The following is a 19,054-nucleotide window of genomic DNA, read 5'->3' on the forward strand; positions in this document are numbered from 1 at the left end:
TAGAGGCGTCTGCTACCAATCGCCGCTAGCAGACGACACTTGCAGTGTTTCTTCCGAGATAACTTTTTAATTTTATAGTCTTATATATATATTACATATAGAAAGGTATTTGTTTGGTGTGCGTTATCAGTGTTCAAGTCGTCGCTTGGTTCTTTCAACCAGCTTTCATTGCGGTGGCTCGTCGAGTCGGCGGAAACCGATCACCATCGCTATGCTCCAAGGCTGCCGGGTCCGTTGATCGCGTCAGGTTAGTCAGGTATGGGCGAAGTGTACTAGGAAGTTTGGTACGGTACGTATCGGCCTGTGTATCCGAAACCGAGGGTTGAAGGTCTGCACATTCCAGCACTAGGTGCTTGATGATCTCCTCGACCCCTCCGCAAAGTTCGCATGAGTGCTCATACCTCCGTGTAGTTTGCCCGAGCGCCCGTTCCAAAGGGTTGTCAACATGTGTCTTGAAGTCTTGACAGCCGAGCAGGGCCGCCTCCCATCCTCTCTGGCGGGGCTGGGGGGGGGGGGGGGGGGGGGTTTGATTGGCACACCCAAACCGTGTGGAAGGTGTCAGCAGCCACTTCCCCAAAAAACTGACACGCGCCATCAAGGTATCTGTCGGAATTTTTAAGCAGCGCCGGGCACAGTACAGTGTTGGTGACAATTTTTATGAGGAGGCGCTCGTCAGCGCGATCCAGTCCCTTACAAGGGGCCGGGTAGCGCCGGTGCTCCTCCTCGTAGTAATCGGTGATGTGTTTGAATGTAAGGGCCAGATTGTCTGATTAAGAGTAGGCTTCCAAGGACCGGAAGATGGTCTGGGGAGAGAGTGCGCGGGTGGCCTGATCGGCCTGTTCCTTTCCCTGAGTCCCTGGTGACCGGGGGCCTAAATCAGGTTACTTGGTACATGACCATCATCATCAATCGAGTGCAAGAGTGCCGCATCTCTTGAACTGATGTAGAAAATGCTTGAGCCAGAACTCAATTCTTTACCGCCTGTCACGTCATCTATGGATATAAAAAAAAAAAAGCTGCTAGTCATATGAAGCTTTTGAGGTTGCTGTTAGCGCAGTGAGATGGTGTCGCAGAGGCTGCGGTGAGCACTTCGCTTGCAGCAATCTCAAAAGTGATATGTGACCCGTTTATCGTGCGCTGCACGCGCTGGCCAACTGCTGTTAACATCGAAGTTATCGAAATGGATGATGGAAGCTTCAGGCCGAACGTATGAGGTAAGAGCAGTAGGAGGCTAGGAGCCATCGAAGGTCCGCAAGCGTCCCGAAGCACCGGAGCCAGCAGCAGCTGTCGTCAACACTGAAACGATTGGCAACTAAGCGTTACAGTAGTGAGTTACTCCTGTGCCGAATAAAAGTAGCTTACCTCGAACTGACATGGCAGTGTGAGATAGCTGTAAAGTGCGGGCGCAGGGCACACATACTCTCATTGTCCTTGTTTGCAACGTTTACAGGGACGGCGCGGAGGTGTTCGTATGGGAAGTCGAACCTCTGGCAGACGTGAGATGCCCTATTGCTCCTTATAAACATTAACTAAATAAAACGAACAAACTGCTGCATGCAAATTTTAGGGTGGCGGCTCTCGGCCCTCTGCCCCCCTTGTCGCCGTCACTGCTTAATTTCCAGGCCTGTCACGGCCAAGGAACTTGCATGTAATGGATATGTTGTGAAAAAATCCAGAGTCCTCTTAGAGCTCAAGTAACCGCAGTAGTAGATGTCCTTGAATTTGTTTAAACGCCTTTATTTAGCATTTGGGGTACGTAGTGGTTTATTTAAATTTGTGTTAGGAAGAAAACGAATGACATGGTAGCCAGCCCCAACAGCTTCTTCATTTGCATGTGAGGAAGTTGTGGAAAAATGACCAAGATCGTGTGTGCGTAAACAGTAGACGGTGCGTGTCTTCAAGCAGTCTCAAGAATGCTGAGGCGGTACTCAGACGCAAGAAAGACAAAACTGAGCCAGCATGTATAATGCAGGAGAGCCAGTGGCTACTCTGCAGGCCTCTCAAGACAATAAATGGATTAGGCAGTTGCTTGGAGGAGTGTCATTCTGTATCAGCAGCTAATGCAGCACTTGCTGTGCCAGTAAATTCACTACAGTACACTATTTTTATACGGTGCCCATTCATTTTGTTAATGTGCTAAATGCGCGTGTAAACCTGTAGGTGCCAGCGTCACTACATAGTTTATTGTTAGATTGGAGCCCTTGCATGTTTTTTGCCCTTTGTGGGTGTGGGGTTGTTAAATTTTTACTGTACAGACTAGCTATAATTATACGATTTCTCTTATCCTCTGTGTCCTCTTTTTATTTGCATGTCCAGAAACAGGGGGACCTTTTGCTTGGCGTGCAGTTTTCGTCCATCATCTCGATTGTGTCCAGCCAAGATCTATAACTGGTATGGCCAAATGCATACTCTCACTGTTATTGCAGGTTTAAAGGTTTTTCAATTAAAAAATTTGGGACCTTTGAAAGCGTACCTGCAATGTTTTCTAATTTACCTTGGAATATGTAATTTTGTAACGTCTCTGCATTTCCTGCTATGTTGCTGTTTGAAAAATTATTCTGGGCACTTGCTTCGCAAACATATGATTTTAGGAAATAATTTTGGGTAAATATAGTTATCTGCCACTACTATTTCGTGAGTTCAGAATTAAAGCAGCAGATATAGACCTGACCAGATCTGTCATATATTCATAAGAATACATTGTGTGATATGAAAAGAGCTAGAAGCAGCCCCTTGTACTGATTTGACAGCTGTGGTTCCGAGTGAGAACTTTTATATGTGTTGGTGCTTTGTCCAAAGTAACACTGCATGCAATTGGTCATATCTTCTTGCAGTATTCAGTCAACATTTATTGCAGCATGTATGAGGAAACATGCCCGCAGATCTCTCGATTTCTGGGGCAGTTGCATGTATTCCCTACCAAAAGCAACCAGGCAGCAGGGTTTGTTTCTTACCCGTGAAGCAACCGCACCAGCATGGCAATGCTGGCGCTTCATAGGTGAAGCGCCCTAGCACCAAAATGCGCTCCTGCAGAGAAGACATGCTCCACTGCTCCATGGAGTGGCAGGCGCCAGCCCAGCCCTCCCTGAGCAGTTAGGTTGGCCGGACAGCGGCACACAGCGTCGATCCGCCGGTAGGCTGTGCAATCTGCAAGCAGAGACGTTCTCTACACTCTCCGCTCTGCGCGTCCCCAGCAACTCGGAGGCCCAGCAGTCCATCCTCAGGGCCAGGGGCCTGCGCTGCCAATGAGCAGGTGCCGAGGATGGTCACCTGCATGGAGAATGTCCTTCACCAGATCCCTGAACACTGGCCACTGAGAGACACTATGCACCTTTTCCTTCTGTTGCCTTTAGAGGTAGGGTTCACGAAGATGGAGCAGCGGTCTGAGCCTCGGGAATCAGCTGCTCTTTCCCAATAGTAATGGCAAGCGTCCGACAAGCGGGAGGTCAATGATAGACGAGCGTCCTGGTCGGATGAAGATAAGGGCCATGGGCTGCAGGACACGGAAGCTTCCGGCGACGGTGGCATCCAGGAATTTTCTGCCTCTCGTGGTCAAGGTTCGGTTGCCCCATTCCCTGTGAAGAGAATTAAAATCACCACAGATAAGAACACTCTAGCCGAGCTGAGCATGGAGGGCAAGAAGGCATTGTTGGATCCCAAGACACACTGGGAGCTAGGTAGACTGCGGACACAGGTATCCATACGGCCCATTCGCATTCCCGCACCACAAATCTCCAAGTGGCCCAAGTGAGGGATGTTATTCCTTATGTAAATGGCTCCACAGGGCCTCACCTTGGAGTGAGCGTCGTGCAAGCGGGGGGCGTCGCTGCAGCCGTGGAGGGGTCAGAAGGAGAGATCGGAGTACCTAGTTTACCCAGGCAGACTGGAGGCTTTGGCTGAGATCAGGGTCCCTGGGGTGCGAGCACATCGTATTCCATGGTGTCCACCAACACAAGGTCATTTAGGTCAGAAACATGCGCGAGCAGGGAATTCACATTCCACAGCATAATGCCTGACCTTGCAGTTTCCTTTAAGAGGACTGCCATGATGGCGGTCGATAGAGCTCTTGGCAGCGAGAGTGCCCTAATACAGCTTGCGAGCCTCTGACCTGAAATGGTTGGCCGTCCTGCGAACGACCGTGGTGACCTGGCTCTGCTCCTTCCCCCTGAGAGGGCTGGAGTCCGAAGCCCTGACGCCTTCCACAGTGGAGGCACCTGCGTTCAGAAGCCGAGCAATCGCCATTGCGATGTGGTCATCAGCCTGACTACGCTCACTGCAGGCCAAAGGCTTCTCCCATGTCTCCCCAATTAACGTTGTCTTTTGCCAGCTGAGACCACCCTATACCCACAAACTTCTTCAACTCATTCACCCACCTAACTTTCTACTCCTCCCCCCTTTGCTACGCTCTCCTTCTCTTGGAATCCACTCCATTACCCTTAAGGACCAGCGGTTGCCTTCGCATTACGTGTCCTGCCCAAGTGCACTTCTTCCTCTAGATTTCGACTAGGATGTGATAACCCGCATTTGTTCTCTCAGCCGTCTGCCCCCTACCGATCTCTTGAAGTCACACCAATCAATTTTCTTTCCATAACTCACTGCGTTGTCCTTAACTTAAGCTGAGCCATCTTTGTTAGCCACCTCGTTTCTGCATGCATCATAGGTGAGCACCGGTAGACGTAGCTGTTATATTCTTTTGTCTTGAGGGGCTTTGGTAAACTCCCATTCCTGATCTGAGAGAACCTGCCATATGCGCTCCAACTCATTCTTATTCTTCTAGTTATTTCAGTCATGATCCGGATCAGCGGTCACTACTAGCCTAAGTAGACGTGTTCTCTTACTACTTTCAGCAACTCCATGGTATTACGCACTGATACTAGTCGTGCAGCGCTGGGGCCTCCTGCAGGTGGCAATCATTTGCTTGTAGCCCCTGCACTAGGAGCACTGAAGGGTCCGGATAACAGAGGGCGCAACCCGAAGCGCATTCCTGTAATCAACACATGGTCAGCGGTGATGGCATGGCCACGGCGCCTTAGGCTGCTAGTGTCGACTGGAGCCTCGATCGTAGCCGCAACGTCGCTGTCGCACACTTCGCTGTAGGCCCCCTAGATACCACCCATGCTGCCGTCAGGAAGGGAGGTCTCGAAGATACGGACCGGAGTGGAGAGGAGGGTGGTGGAGGCCAGAAGCTGCTCCTCGGATGCCTTGGTAGAGACGTCTCCTGTATTCATGTTGCGTTTGCAGTTCATCCGCACCTATAGGACTCTGGGCTGGCTGTAGAGGAAGGGGCTGTAGTCCTCTTTGACCACATCATTGAGGGAGAGGGTCTGTCGTAAAGGAAAGATAAGAACCGTGGTCAGCCTTGGAAATCTACGGGAGGCTGGACGCCAGGCCTTGCGCTGGACTTTGATCCAGCCATCTGGATCGCGGTCGACGCCCGAAGGCTCAGCATTTCCCAGCGAGTTGGCGTGGGTACTCACCCTCCAGGCAGAGTGGTCTCCTGCTCACTGGTCACTTCTGGCCAGATGTCATATCGGGCTCAATGCAGCAGTGCCGATTGATCAGATGTGAGAAAGCGGGAATTAGCAAATCTGCAACGAAAAATTAATGGTGACGACTCGCAGGCGTATCACATTTGCGCAAACTCACCGTGCCAGCCAACTCAGCGCGACTGAAGCCTCAAGCCGAGAAGCTGTTCACCATGGGGCTGAAAAAAAGCATAAAGAAAGCGAACTACCTACCTTGGCTGCAGCGGAATCACGATGTGCCGCAGACCGTAGGCAACGTCCATTCTTCTGAGTTGCTTGTCGTCGCTGGCGAGAACTTCCGAGCGCCGTGTGCTTCCACAAACCACATGTCGCTTAAGAGCACATCCGCACCCTTGCGTTTGATGGCATGACATAGTAGTGGCTTGGTCGCAACGACGTTCGGAACGGATTTCTTTCCGTGACGCAAACGACAGCGGCTCGCTTATGTTACCCCCTTGAGGCAGCAAGCAAAGCCGGCCCTGTATGCACTTTCCTCGCTGGCTCAATACCTACAGCTGACCTGCCTACAGTGAGCTAAGCCTAGAGCTGTACGCACCACGAATCCAAGCTCACCGCGCTTCCGTCACGGAGAAGAAATCCGATGGCGACGGTCCATGAAACCTCTATTTTACATTCTGCTGTTACTTTCTGACTATTATGTAATGGTGCTTGAAACAGCACAAATGAAGCTTAAATTTGCGAAGTCCAGGGGAGGTTTCACAGACCTATATCGCTCTCGCCGCGAGGCCTTGCCCCGCACTCACCTTCGATGCCGGTGGCCTGGCTCAGAAGCATTACCGTTGTCGTTTCGCCGTGGGTTTAACTGCATCCAGGCGTCTCCGGCGGACGGCGATGGCATCCCTCTGGTACTTGCATGTCACGTTCAGAAGTTCTGCAGATAGTACAACAAAAATAAGGGCTCCTAAGATCGTGAAAGAAATACAGGCCGGTTTTCCCATCCGCAAAATTCAACCACTTGAGCGCGCGAGTTAGTAGAGATCTTTAGCAGACGGTGTACTGTGTTACCTTGTGTCTATGTCGTTGCTGCAGTCATAGTCCAGGTCTGAATGCGGAGGTCCATAAAGTAACAGGTCCAGGCAGGCCGCAGGCTTAGAGGAGAGCGTATAGGCTAGTCTCCTTTAGATAGGCAAGCAGGACACTGTGGGCACAGAGGTGGTTTCGGGCCGGGAATGAGAGCTGGTTCTCCACGTTGGCTGGCAGTCCGAGGGCCCGGTAGCTTGAAAAGAGATGGCGATGGATTGGGTCAGAGTTTGGATACGCACACAGCAAGCGTCCCGAAGTGCCCGCATCGCCGCACGACGGTCTTGCAAGGGAGCACGCCAGATCAACGATGAACTTTCCGCGTTGGCGTCCAGGAGCAGCCGATGCAGACGCAGAACGAAGGCGCCGTATCTTGTCCGAGAGCCGGTGGAAGGTTCGGTACGCCGAGATACCCTTGTCAGGGCGAAGTGCCCTTATCTTCTGCTTTTGTAGCAGAGCGCCAAAGTCGTGGGGGGCTAGATACATAGTCACTGACAACCCATTGCTGTTGCCCGCCTTGGCAAGGACATCGACGTCCTCAATGCCCTGGATGCCGGCATAGGCAGGCACACAGTGGTGAGCCACCTGGTCTCCGGCGTCCTCAAGGGCGTTACTCTGGGCGCGCGCAGACACTGGTCAAGGTCTGGGAGATGTGGAGCTCCCTCAGGAGCTGCAGGGCTGCCCGGCAACCACAGAGGACAACAACGAGGCCAGTAGGGTCGATGGTCCCGATCGAATCAGCTCTTACGTGGAGACCTGCAAGTTCAGCTTTTCGGCAGCTGCACAGAAAAGAGAGCCTATAGGTGCGGGACTGCTCCAATTGTGGGAACGCCAGAGCCGCCGCCTGCCAAGCGGCTCGTAGTGCCGAGCCGTCGGCGAACATGAGGGTCGTACCTTTTCAGTCATCAAGTAAGGCTACGGTGGCCAGGCGGAGTGCGACGGCAGGGGACCGACATTTCGTCACCTTGTTAAGGCCCAGGGTAACCTACAGGGGAGATCGGGTTGAGAGGGAGGACCGGTCGCCTGTGGGAAGGTAAAACCGTTTCCACATAGGCTCCAGGCAGCTTACCCTTCATGGAGTTGGGTTGGAATGCAGTCGCTCACGGAGGGCGCCTGCATTCTAGAATGTGATTGAGCCGGTCCATGAGCATCAGGTCTCTCTGGAGGGGCCGGAGATTCAGTCGTTAGTCGACCGCCTCTGCCAGGGTGCCGCCACCAGCAACTGCTGTGGGGCTCCCATAAGTCGACGAATGCATCTCCTGCAAGACAGTTCCAAGCGAGTAAGGAGGGTAGGGCAGAGGGTGACAAGAGGCAAGGCACAAGCGATGGCTGATGTGGCCGTTGCCTCGAACAGTCGGATGGCCCAGGTGGGGTCCAGGCGCTGCCTCGGACGAGGAGGCACTGGGCTGCTCGGCCGACTCCATCAATGTGGCTCAGGAGGGCCTTGTCAGCAGGAAACCAGGTGACCCGGTGGTCGATGGTGAGACTGAGGTACTTCACCTGGGGTTTTTAAGGGAGGTTACTTTCATTGATCTTGAGGGTAGATATTCCAGCCGTGGCTCGTGCTCCGCTCGGATCGACAAAAAGTCCCTCGAACTTGTTGGCTCAGAGTGAGAGGCCCTTGGTCGCCAGGAACCGCTGCACCCGGTTGAAGGCACGCTGGAGGGCCTCCTTGCCTGAGGTGATCTGCCTCGTCGGTGCTCGGAACCAGAAAGCCACATCGTCCACGTACGCAGAGCAGTGAACATTGTGGCGGCGGCACTCCTGGATGGGACCGGGCAGTCCTGCCTTCACCAGGTTGAACAGGAAATGCTCAGGATCGAGCCCTGATGTATCCCGGAGGTGATGAGGTGAGTAGTGCTCAGGATGGTGCCTTCCCGTAACTGCATGGAACGATCAGAGGGAAAAGAGGTTATGAAGCGTGAGAGCTTTCCCATCGGCCGCAGTTCGTCCTGTGCTGGCTCGATGGTGGTGTGGGGCAGGCTCTTGAATGGCGACTGGTCGTCCAGGAGGACTAACCAGTCGATGTTTCCACGATGCCTCGCCTTGTCGAGGGAAGAATCTTCAACCGACATGTAGTGTGTGTGGTGAATCAGTGCCTGGCGTACCCTATCTGGTTCTCCGGCAGGAAGTTGGCACCCCCTGCGGTACATGTGCGTCTTTCGAGTGCCCCTGAATCCAATGTTTTACAGGCAACAGAGGTCCGTGAGACTATCTGTAGGAACACAGCTCCCTGGAGGCCTTGCGGGGCATCAGGATGGGTACCACGATGACAGTGGTCCAACACGATTGTCGTCGAACACGGCCAGGTGACGAGTCTATTCTTGGGCATACAGATTCTGCAGCATCTGCACTGTGACCCGTTGGCCCGAGGGCGCTATGGATCGATTGAGGGCCCTGTGGAGCTCGTGGGTGGTGACTGGATCGTTGCACAACGTGTGTGCTTCCATAGTGCCTGCAGGCGCAGGAGGGCAGCTCTGCGGTGTCTGGGATCTCAGCAAGAGGCTGGGGCGCAGGTGGGTTGCCTTGGAGAGGTGGCCTGCCACCTAATCTGCGAGTGCCTGACAAGACACTCCCTGTGCGACGGCCGCTCCGAGGACAGGATAGCAGTTGGTGGTGACCTGGAGCAGAGACCGCAGGAGGCGGCAGGGTGTAGCCGACTGCCGGGCAGAGCGGATGGAGTGGCAGCAACCAGCCCAGCCGTCCCCGAGCAGTTAGGTTGGCCAGACAGCGGCAGACAGCGTCGATCCGTCGGTAGGCTATCCAATCTGCAGGCAGTGACGTTCTCTACGCCCTCCGCACTGCGCGTCCCCAGCAGCTCGGAGGCCCAGCAGTCCATCCTCAGGGCCAGGGGCCTGCGCTGCCAATGAGCAGGTGCCGAGGATGGTCGCCTGCATGGAGAATGTCCTTCACGAGATCCCTGAACACTGGCCACTGAGAGACACTATGCACCTTTTCCTTCTGTTGCCTTTAGATGTGGGGTTACGAAGATGGAGCAGTGATCTGAGCCTCGTGAATCAGCTGCTCTTTCCAATAGTAATGGCAAGCGTCCGACAAGAGCAGGAGGTCAATGATAGACGAGCGTCCTGGTCGGATGAAGATAAGGGCCATGGGCTGCAGGACACGGAAGCTTCCGGCGATGGTGGCATCCAGGAATTTTCTGCCTCTCGTGGTCAAGGTTCGGTTGCCCCATTCCCTGTGAAGAGAATTAAAATCACCACAGATAAGAACACTCTAGCCGATCCGAGCATGGAGGGCAAGAAGGCACTGCTGGATCCCAAGACACACTGGGAGCTAAGTAGACTGCGGACACAGGTATCCATGCGGCCCATTCGCATTCCCGCACCACAAATCTCCAAGTGGCCCAAGTGAGGGATGTTATTCCTTATGTAAATGGCTCCACAGGGCCTCACCTTGGAGTGAGCGTCGTCCAAGCGGGGGGCGTCGCTGCAGCCATGGAGGGGTCAGAAGGAGAGATCGGAGTACCTAGTTTACCCAGGCAGACTGGAGGCTTCGGCTGAGATCAAGGTCCCTGGGGTGCGAGCACACCGTATTCCATGGTACCCACCAATACAAGGTCATTTAGGTCAGAAACATGCGCAAGCAGGGAATTCACATTCCACAGCATAATGCCTGACCTTATAGTTTCCTTTATGAGACTGCCATGATGGCGGTCGATAGAGCTCTTGGCAGCGAGAGTGCTCTCGTACAGCTTGCGAGCCTCTGACCTGAAATGGTTGGCCGTCCTGGGAACGATCGTGGTGACCTGGCTCTGCTCCTTCCCCCTGAGAGGGCTGGAGTCCGAAGCCCTGACGCCTTCCACAGTGGAGGCACCTGCGTTCAGAAGCCGAGCAATCGCCATGGCGATGTGGTCATCATCAGCCTGACTACGCTCACTGCAGGCCAAAGGCTTTTCCCATGTCTCCCCAATTAATATTGTTTTTTGCCAGCTGCGTCCACCGTATACCCACAAACTTCTTCAACTCATTCGCCCATCTAACTTTCTACCCCCCCTTGCGACGCTCTCTTTCTCTTGGTGTCCACTCCATTACCCTTAAAGGTGCACTGAAGAGGATTCTGAACTTGTCTTTTTGCCGCGGGAACTCGATCTACACGTTCCTAGCATTCTTAGAAACTGCGACTTACTGCCCTGTGTGGCCGATTTCCCTAATTAAATCGAATTAACGTCCGGCTCCCGCCTTTTTTTTTTTAATTCTGCCTCGTACGATGGGCGGAGTCGATCAACGCGTGAAGTTCCTTTCAGCCAGCTCCGTGGAGGCTTTGCTTTGGCTTTATTTTGTTTTTTAGGTTTCCATGAATAAATAGTTTCATTCGCAGATAATACAGCCGTGAAATAAGCCCGCAGAAATAAAAATACGCACGGACTATTTGCTACTACGGACTACTACGTATTACTCCGCCGATGGCAGAGCGGCAAGCCGTCACGGGACTGGGTGAAAGGCACTCCACGCGTTGGTCGACTCCGCCCACCGTACGAGGCAGAATTCAAAAAAAAGGGCGGGAGCCGGATGTTAATTCGATTTAATTAGGGAAATTGGCCACACAGGGCAATAAGTCGCAGTTTCTAAGAATGCTAGGAACGTGTAGATCGAGTTCCCGCGGCAAAAAGACAAGTTCAGATTCCTCTTCAGTGCACCTTTAAGGACCGGCGGTTGCCTTCATGTCCTGCCCAAGCATATTTCTTCCTCTTCATTTCGACTAGGATGTGATAACCTGCATTTGTTCTCTCAGCCAACCGCCCCCTACCGATCTGTTCAAGTCACACCAATCAATTTTCTTTCCATAACTCACTGCGTTGTCCTTAATGCACCGAAGCATGGCCTTGTGGTAGAGCATCCGCCTCGCATTCGGGAGGTGTTGGGTTCGATCCCCAGTGCCGCCGGGTACCCATCGGCTTCTTTAATGGGTACAAGATTTCTCCTGGCCTGGTGCTCGGCTCTTCTAGGGTGAAATGCTTGGGAAAAGGGTCTTAGACCAAACAGTTGCCTTGACGGATGAGTGATAAGTTCCCCGCCAAGCAACCATAAGCCCGCCTCGTGCGACATAAGCCCAATTTGTGGCCTTTTTTTTTTCTGTAAGGCACAGCTTTTCAATTTCTCAAGTTGGCGCATTGCCACTGAGCTCACGTTAGAGCGAACTCGTCTAAACTTCATCGAACTCTCCAAACTCCGTTGAACCTGTAAAGTCTGAACTGAATCACGAACCACCTTTGCAGGCTGATGTGTTCGAAACTGGTTTTGCCCCCGAAAGGACACAGCGTGGTTTGCGGAGCCTCTTCCAAGCGCACACCCCTGAAGAAGCCGGGCGCCGGGCCGGGGGTGGCTTGTACCCTTTTTTACCAGTGGGTGTCCGGCGGTGGGTTTCGAACCAACCACCTACCGCAGCCGAGGCGGACGACCAAGCCTCTAGGCCACGACTGCGGTAAATTAACCTGAGCCGTCTTTGTTAGCCACCTCGTTTCTGCATCATAGGTGAGCTCCGGTAGACGTAGCTGTTGTATTCTTTTCTCTTGAGGGGCTTTGGTAAACTGCCATTCCTAATCTGAGAGAACCTGCCATATGCGCTGCAACTCATTCTTATTCTTCTAGTTATTTCTGTCATGATCCAGATCAGCGGTCACTACTCGCCTAAGCAGACGTGTTCTCTTACTCCTTTCAGCAACTCCATGGTAATGCGCACTGATACAAGTCGTGCAGCGCTGGGGCCTCCTGCAGGTGGCAATCATTTGCTTGTAGCCCCTGCACTAGGAGCACTGAAGGGTTCGGGCAAGAAAGGGCGCACCCCGAAGCGCATTCCTGTAATGAACACATGGTCAGCGGTGATGGCATGGCCACGGCGCCTTAGGCTGCTAGTGTCGACTGGAGCCTCGATCGCAGCCGCAACGTCGCTGTCGCACACTTTGCGGTCGGCCCCGTAGATACCACCCATGCTGCCGTCAGGAAGGGAGGTCTCGAAGGTGCAGACCGGAGTGGAGAGGAGGGTGGTGGAGGCCAGAAGCTGCTCCTGGGATACCTTGGTAGAGACGTCTCCTGTATTCATGTTGCGTTTGCAGTTCATCCGCACCTATAGGACTCCGGGCTGGCTGTAGAGGAAGGGGCTGTAGTCCTCTTTGACCACATCCTTGAGGGAGAGGGTCTGTCGTAAAGGAAAGATAAGAACCGTGGTCAGCCTTGGAAATCTACGGAAGGCTGGACGCCAGGCCTTGCGCTGGACTTTGATCCAGCCACCTGGATCGCGGTCGGCGCCCGAAGGCTCAGCATTTCCCAGCGAGTTGGCGTGGGTACTCACCCTCCAGGCAGAGTGGTCTCCTGCTCACTGGTCACTTCTGGCCAGATATCATATCGGGCTCAATGCAGCAGTGCCGATTGATCAGATGTGAGAAGGCGGGAATTAGCAAATCTGCAACGAAAAATTAATGGTGACGACTCGCAGGCGTATCACATTTGCGCAAACTCACCGTGCCAGCCAACTCAGCGCGACTGAAGCCTCAAGCCGAGAAGCTGTTCACCATGGGGCTGAAAAAAAGCATAAAGAAAGCGAACTACCTACCTTGGCTGCAGCGGAATCACGATGTGCCGCAGACCGTAGGCAACGTCCATTCTTCTGAGTTGCTTGTCGTCGCTGGCGAGAACTTCCGAGCGCCGTGTGCTTCCACAAACCACATGTCGCTTAAGAGCACATCCGCACCCTTGCGTTTGATGGCATGACATAGTAGTGGCTTGGTCGCAACGACGTTCGGAACGGATTTCTTTCCGTGACGCAAACGACAGCGGCTCGCTTATGTTACCCCCTTGAGGCAGCAAGCAAAGCCGGCCCTGTATGCACTTTCCTCGCTGGCTCAATACCTACAGCTGACCTGCCTACAGTGAGCTAAGCCTAGAGCTGTACGCACCACGAATCCAAGCTCACCGCGCTTCCGTCACGGAGAAGAAATCCGATGGCGACGGTCCATGAAACCTCTATTTTACATTCTGCTGTTACTTTCTGACTATTATGTAATGGTGCTTGAAACAGCACAAATGAAGCTTAAATTTGCGAAGTCCAGGGGAGGTTTCACAGACCTATATCGCTCTCGCCGCGAGGCCTTGCCTCGCACTCACCTTCGATGCCGGTGGCCTGGCTCAGAAGCATTACCATTGTCGTTTCGCCGTGGGTTTAACTGCATCCAGGCGTCTCCGGCGGACGGCGATGGCATCCCTCTGGTACTTGCATGTCACGTTCAGAAGTTCTGCAGATAGTACAACAAAAATAAGGGCTCCTAAGATCGTGAAAGAAATACAGGCCGGTTTTCCCATCCGCAAAATTCAACCACTTGAGCGCGCGAGTTAGTAGAGATCTTTAGCAGACGGTGTACTGTGTTACCTTGTGTCTATGTCGTTGCTGCAGTCATAGTCCAGGTCTGAATGCGGAGGTCCATAAAGTAACAGGTCCAGGCAGGCCGCAGGCTTAGAGGAGAGCGTATAGGCTAGTCTCCTTTAGATAGGCAAGCAGGACACTGTGGGCACACAGGTGGTTTCGGGCCGGGAATGAGAGCTGGTTCTCCACGTTGGCTGGCAGTCCGAGGGCCCGGTAGCTTGAAAAGAGATGGCGATGGATTGGGTCAGAGTTTGGATACGCACACAGCAAGCGTCCCGAAGTGCCCGCATCGCCGCACGACGGTCTTGCAAGGGAGCACGCCAGATCAACGATGAACTTTCCGCGTTGGCGTCCAGGAGCCGCCGATGCAGACGCAGAACGAAGGCGCCGTATCTTGTCCGAGAGCCGGTGGAAGGTTCGGTACGCCGAGATACCCTTGTCAGGGCGAAGTGCCCTTATCTTCTGCTTTTGTAGCAGAGCGCCAAAGTCGTTGGGGGCTAGATACATAGTCACTGACAACCCGTTGCTGTTGCCCGCCTTGGCAAGGACATCGACGTCCTCAATGCCCTGGATGCCGGCATAGGCAGGCACACAGTGGTGAGCCACCTGGTCTCCGGCGTCCTCAAGGGCGTTACTCTGGGCGCGCGCAGACACTGGTCAAGGTCTGGGAGATGTGGAGCTCCCTCAGGAGCTGCAGGGCTGCCCGGCAACCACAGAGGACAACAACGAGGCCAGTAGGGTCGATGGTCCCGATCGAATCAGCTCTTACGTGGAGACCTGCAAGTTCAGCTTTTCGGCAGCTGCACAGAAAAGAGAGCCTATCGGTGCGGGACTGCTCCAATTGTGGGAACGCCAGAGCCGCCGCCTGCCAGGCGGCTCGTAGTGCCGAGCCGTCGGCGAACATGAGGGTCGTACCTTTTCAGTCATCAAGTAAGGCTACGGTGGCCAGGCGGAGTGCGACGGCAGGGGACCGACATTTCGTCACCTTGTTAAGGCCCAGGGTAACCTACAGGGGAGATCGGGTTGAGAGGGAGGACCGGTCGCCTGTGGGAAGGTAAAACCGTTTCCACATAGGCTCCAGGCAGCTTACCCTTCATGGAGTTGGGTTGGAATGCAGTCGCTCACGGAGGGCGCCTGCATTCTAGAATGTGATTGAGCCGGTCCGTGAGCATCAGGTCTCTCTGGAGGGGCCGTAGATTCAGTCCTTAGTCGACCGCCTCTGCCAGGGTGCCGGCACCAGCAACTGCTGTGGGGCTCCCATAAGTCGACGAATGCATCTCCTGCGAGACAGTTCCAAGCGAGTAAGGAGGGTAGGGCAGAGGGTGACAAGAGGCAAGGCATAAGCGATGGCTGATGTGGCCGTTGCCTCGAACAGTCGGATGGCCCAGGTGGGGTCCAGGCGCTGCCTCGGACGAGGAGGCACTGGGCTGCTCGGCCGACTCCATCAATGTGGCTCAGGAGGGCCTTGTCAGCAGGAAACCAGGTGACCCGGTGGTCGATGGTGAGACTGAGGTACTTCACCTGGGGTTTCCAAGGGAGGTTACTTTCATTGATCTTGAGGGTAGATATTCCAGCCGTGGCTCGTGCTCCGCTCGGATCGACAAAAAGTCCCTCGAACTTGTTGGCTCAGAGTGAGAGGCCCTTGGTCGCCAGGAACCGCTGCACCCGGTTGAAGGCACGCTGGAGGGCCTCCTTGCCTGAGGTGATCTGCCTCGTCGGTGCTCGGAACCAGAAAGCCACATCGTCCACGTACGCAGAGCAGTGAACATTGTGGCGGCGGCACTCCTGGATGGGACCGGGCAGTCCTGCCTTCACCAGGTTGAACAGGAAATGCTCAGGATCGAGCCCTGAAGTATCCCGGAGGTGATGAGGTGAGGAGTGCTCAGGATGGTGCCTTCCCGTAACTGCATGGAACGATCAGAGGGAAAAGAGGTTATGAAGCGTGAGAGCTTTCCCATCAGCCGCAGTTCGTCCTGTGCTGGCTCGATGGTGGTGTGGGGCAGGCTCTTGAATGGCGACTGGTCGTCCAGGAGGACTAACCGGTCGATGTTTCCACGATGCCTCGCCTTGTCGAGGGAAGAATCTTCAACCGACATGTAGTGTGTGTGGTGAATCAGTGCCTGGCGTACCCTATCTGGTTCTCCGGCAGGAAGTTGGCACCCCCTGCGGTACATGTGAGTCTTTCGAGTGCCCCTGAATCCAATGTTTTACAGGCAACAGAGGTCCGTGAGACTATCTGTAGGAACACAGCTCCCTGGAGGCCTTGCGGGGCATCAGGATGGGTACCACGATGACAGTGGTCCAACACGATTGTCGTCGAACACGGCCAGGTGACGAGTCTATTCTTGGGCATACAGATTCTGCAGCATCTGCACTGTGACCCGTTGGCCCGAGGGCGCTATGGATCGATTGAGGGCCCTGTGGAGCTCGTGGGTGGTGACTGGATCGTTGCACAACGTGTGTGCTTCCATAGTGCCTGCAGGCGCAGGAGGGCAGCTCTGCGGTGTCTGGGATCTCAGCAAGAGGCTGGGGCGCAGGTGGGTTGCCTTGGAGAGGTGGCCTGCCACCTAATCTGCGAGTGCCTGACAAGACACTCCCTGTGCGACGGCCGCTCCGAGGACAGGATAGCAGTTGGTGGTGACCTGGAGCAGAGACCGCAGGAGGCGGCAGGGTGTAGCCGACTGCCGGGCAGAGCGGATGGAGTGGCAGCAACCAGCCCAGCCGTCCCCGAGCAGTTAGGTTGGCCAGACAGCGGCAGACAGCGTCGATCCGTCGGTAGGCTATCCAATCTGCAGGCAGTGACGTTCTCTACGCCCTCCGCACTGCGCGTCCCCAGCAGCTCGGAGGCCCAGCAGTCCATCCTCAGGGCCAGGGGCCTGCGCTGCCAATGAGCAGGTGCCGAGGATGGTCGCCTGCATGGAGAATGTCCTTCACGAGATCCCTGAACACTGGCCACTGAGAGACACTATGCACCTTTTCCTTCTGTTGCCTTTAGATGTGGGGTTACGAAGATGGAGCAGTGGTCTGAGCCTCGTGAATCAGCTGCTCTTTCCAATAGTAATGGCAAGCGTCCGACAAGAGCAGGAGGTCAATGATAGACGAGCGTCCTGGTCGGATGAAGATAAGGGCCATGGGCTGCAGGACACGGAAGCTTCCGGCGATGGTGGCATCCAGGAATTTTCTGCCTCTCGTGGTCAAGGTTCGGTTGCCCCATTCCCTGTGAAGAGAATTAAAATCACCACAGATAAGAACACTCTAGCCGATCCGAGCATGGAGGGCAAGAAGGCACTGCTGGATCCCAAGACACACTGGGAGCTAAGTAGACTGCGGACACAGGTATCCATGCGGCCCATTCGCATTCCCGCACCACAAATCTCCAAGTGGCCCAAGTGAGGGATGTTATTCCTTATGTAAATGGCTCCACAGGGCCTCACCTTGGAGTGAGCGTCGTCCAAGCGGGGGGCGTCGCTGCAGCCATGGAGAGGTCAGAAGGAGAGATCGGAGTACCTAGTTTACCCAGGCAGACTGGAGGCTTCGGCTGAGATCAAGGTCCCTGGGGTGCGAGCACACCGTATTCCATGGTACCCACCAATACAAGGTCATTTAGGTCAGAAACATGCGCAAGCAGGGAATTCACATTCCACAGCATAATGCCTGACCTTATAGTTTCCTTTATGAGGACTGCCATGATGGCGGTCGATAGAGCTCTTGGCAGCGAGAGTGCTCTCGTACAGCTTGCGAGCCTCTGACCTGAAATGGTTGGCCGTCCTGTGAACGATCGTGGTGACCTGGCTCTGCTCCTTCCCCCTGAGAGGGCTGGAGTCCGAAGCCCTGACGCCTTCCACAGTGGAGGCACCTGCGTTCAGAAGCCGAGCAATCGCCATGGCGATGTGGTCATCGTCAGCCTGACTACGCTCACTGCAGGCCAAAGGCTTTTCCCATGTCTCCCCAATTAATATTGTTTTTTGCCAGCTGCGTCCACCGTATACCCACAAACTTCTTCAACTCATTCGCCCATCTAACTTTCTACCCCCCCTTGCTACGCTCTCTTTCTCTTGGTGTCCACTCCATTACCCTTAAAGGTGCACTGAAGAGGATTCTGAACTTGTCTTTTTGCCGCGGGAACTCGATCTACACGTTCCTAGCATTCTTAGAAACTGCGACTTACTGCCCTGTGTGGCCGATTTCCCTAATTAAATCGAATTAACGTCCGGCTCCCGCCTTTTTTTTTTTAATTCTGCCTCGTACGATGGGCGGAGTCGATCAACGCGTGAAGTTCCTTTCAGCCAGCTCCGTGGAGGCTTTGCTTTGGCTTTATTTTGTTTTTTAGGTTTCCATGAATAAATAGTTTCATTCGCAGATAATACAGCCGTGAAATAAGCCCGCAGAAATAAAAATACGCACGGACTATTTGCTACTACGGACTACTACGTATTACTCCGCCGATGGCAGAGCGGCAAGCCGTCACGGGACTGGGTGAAAGGCACTCCACGCGTTGGTCGACTCTGCCCACCGTACGAGGCAGAATTCAAAAAAAAGGGCGGGAGCCGGACGTTAATTCGATTTAATTAGGGAAATTGGCCACACAGGGCAATAAGTCGCAGTTTCTAAGAATGCTAGGAACGTGTAGATCGAGTTCCCGCGGCAAAAAGACAAGTTCAGATTCCTCTTCAGTGCACCTTTAAGGACCGGCGGTTGCCTTCATGTCCTGCCCAAGCATATTTCTTCCTCTTCATTTCGACTAGGATGTGATAACCTGCATTTGTTCTCTCAGCCGTCCGCCCCCTACCGATCTGTTCAAGTCACACCAATCAATTTTCTTTCCATAACTCACTGCGTTGTCCTTAATGCACCGAAGCATGGCCTTGTGGTAGAGCATCCGCCTCGCATTCGGGAGGTGTTGGGTTCGATCCCCAGTGCCGCCGGGTACCCATCGGCTTCTTTAATGGGTACAAGATTTCTCCTGGCCTGGTGCTCGGCTCTTCTAGGGTGAAATGCTTGGGAAAAGGGTCTTAGACCAAACAGTTGCCTTGACGGATGAGTGATAAGTTCCCCGCCAAGCAACCATAAGCCCGCCTCGTGCGACATAAGCCCAATTTGTGGCCTTTTTT

General features: G+C 54.1%; 2 protein-coding genes across 8 annotated transcripts in view; one reads left to right on the forward strand and one right to left on the reverse strand.

Moving 5' to 3' along the window:
- LOC149365714 (putative RNA-binding protein 46) overlaps nucleotides 1-3,175 on the reverse strand; it is a 378,374-nt gene extending 375,199 nt beyond the window's left edge. The window contains exon 1 of one of the 3 annotated variants that reach the window (XM_089545399.1): nucleotides 2,955-3,175. In XM_089545399.1, the coding sequence (XP_089401525.1) occupies nucleotides 2,955-2,977 (23 nt within the window). In that variant the 5' untranslated portion in view covers nucleotides 2,978-3,175. The remainder of the gene's footprint in view (nucleotides 1-2,954) is intronic. The other 2 variants (XM_089545390.1, XM_089545416.1) reach the window with 2 other exon arrangements.
- LOC149365724 (uncharacterized) overlaps nucleotides 1-19,054 on the forward strand; it is a 161,090-nt gene that overhangs the window by 41,639 nt on the left and 100,397 nt on the right. Inside the window, exons 1-3 of one of the 5 annotated variants that reach the window (XM_089545472.1) lie at nucleotides 211-247; nucleotides 1,451-1,496; nucleotides 2,317-2,391. In XM_089545472.1, coding sequence (XP_089401598.1) covers nucleotides 1,472-1,496; nucleotides 2,317-2,391 — 100 coding nt within the window. In that variant the 5' untranslated portion in view covers nucleotides 211-247; nucleotides 1,451-1,471. Of the gene's footprint in view, nucleotides 1-210; nucleotides 290-1,450; nucleotides 1,497-2,316; nucleotides 2,392-19,054 lie in introns of those variants that run through there. The other 4 variants (XM_089545463.1, XM_089545498.1, XM_089545480.1 and 1 more) reach the window with 4 other exon arrangements.

Source organism: Amblyomma mixtum, chromosome 1, assembly GCF_055824585.1.
Source record: "Amblyomma mixtum isolate Tamu chromosome 1, ASM5582458v1, whole genome shotgun sequence".
Classification (NCBI taxonomy): domain Eukaryota; kingdom Metazoa; phylum Arthropoda; class Arachnida; order Ixodida; family Ixodidae; genus Amblyomma; species Amblyomma mixtum.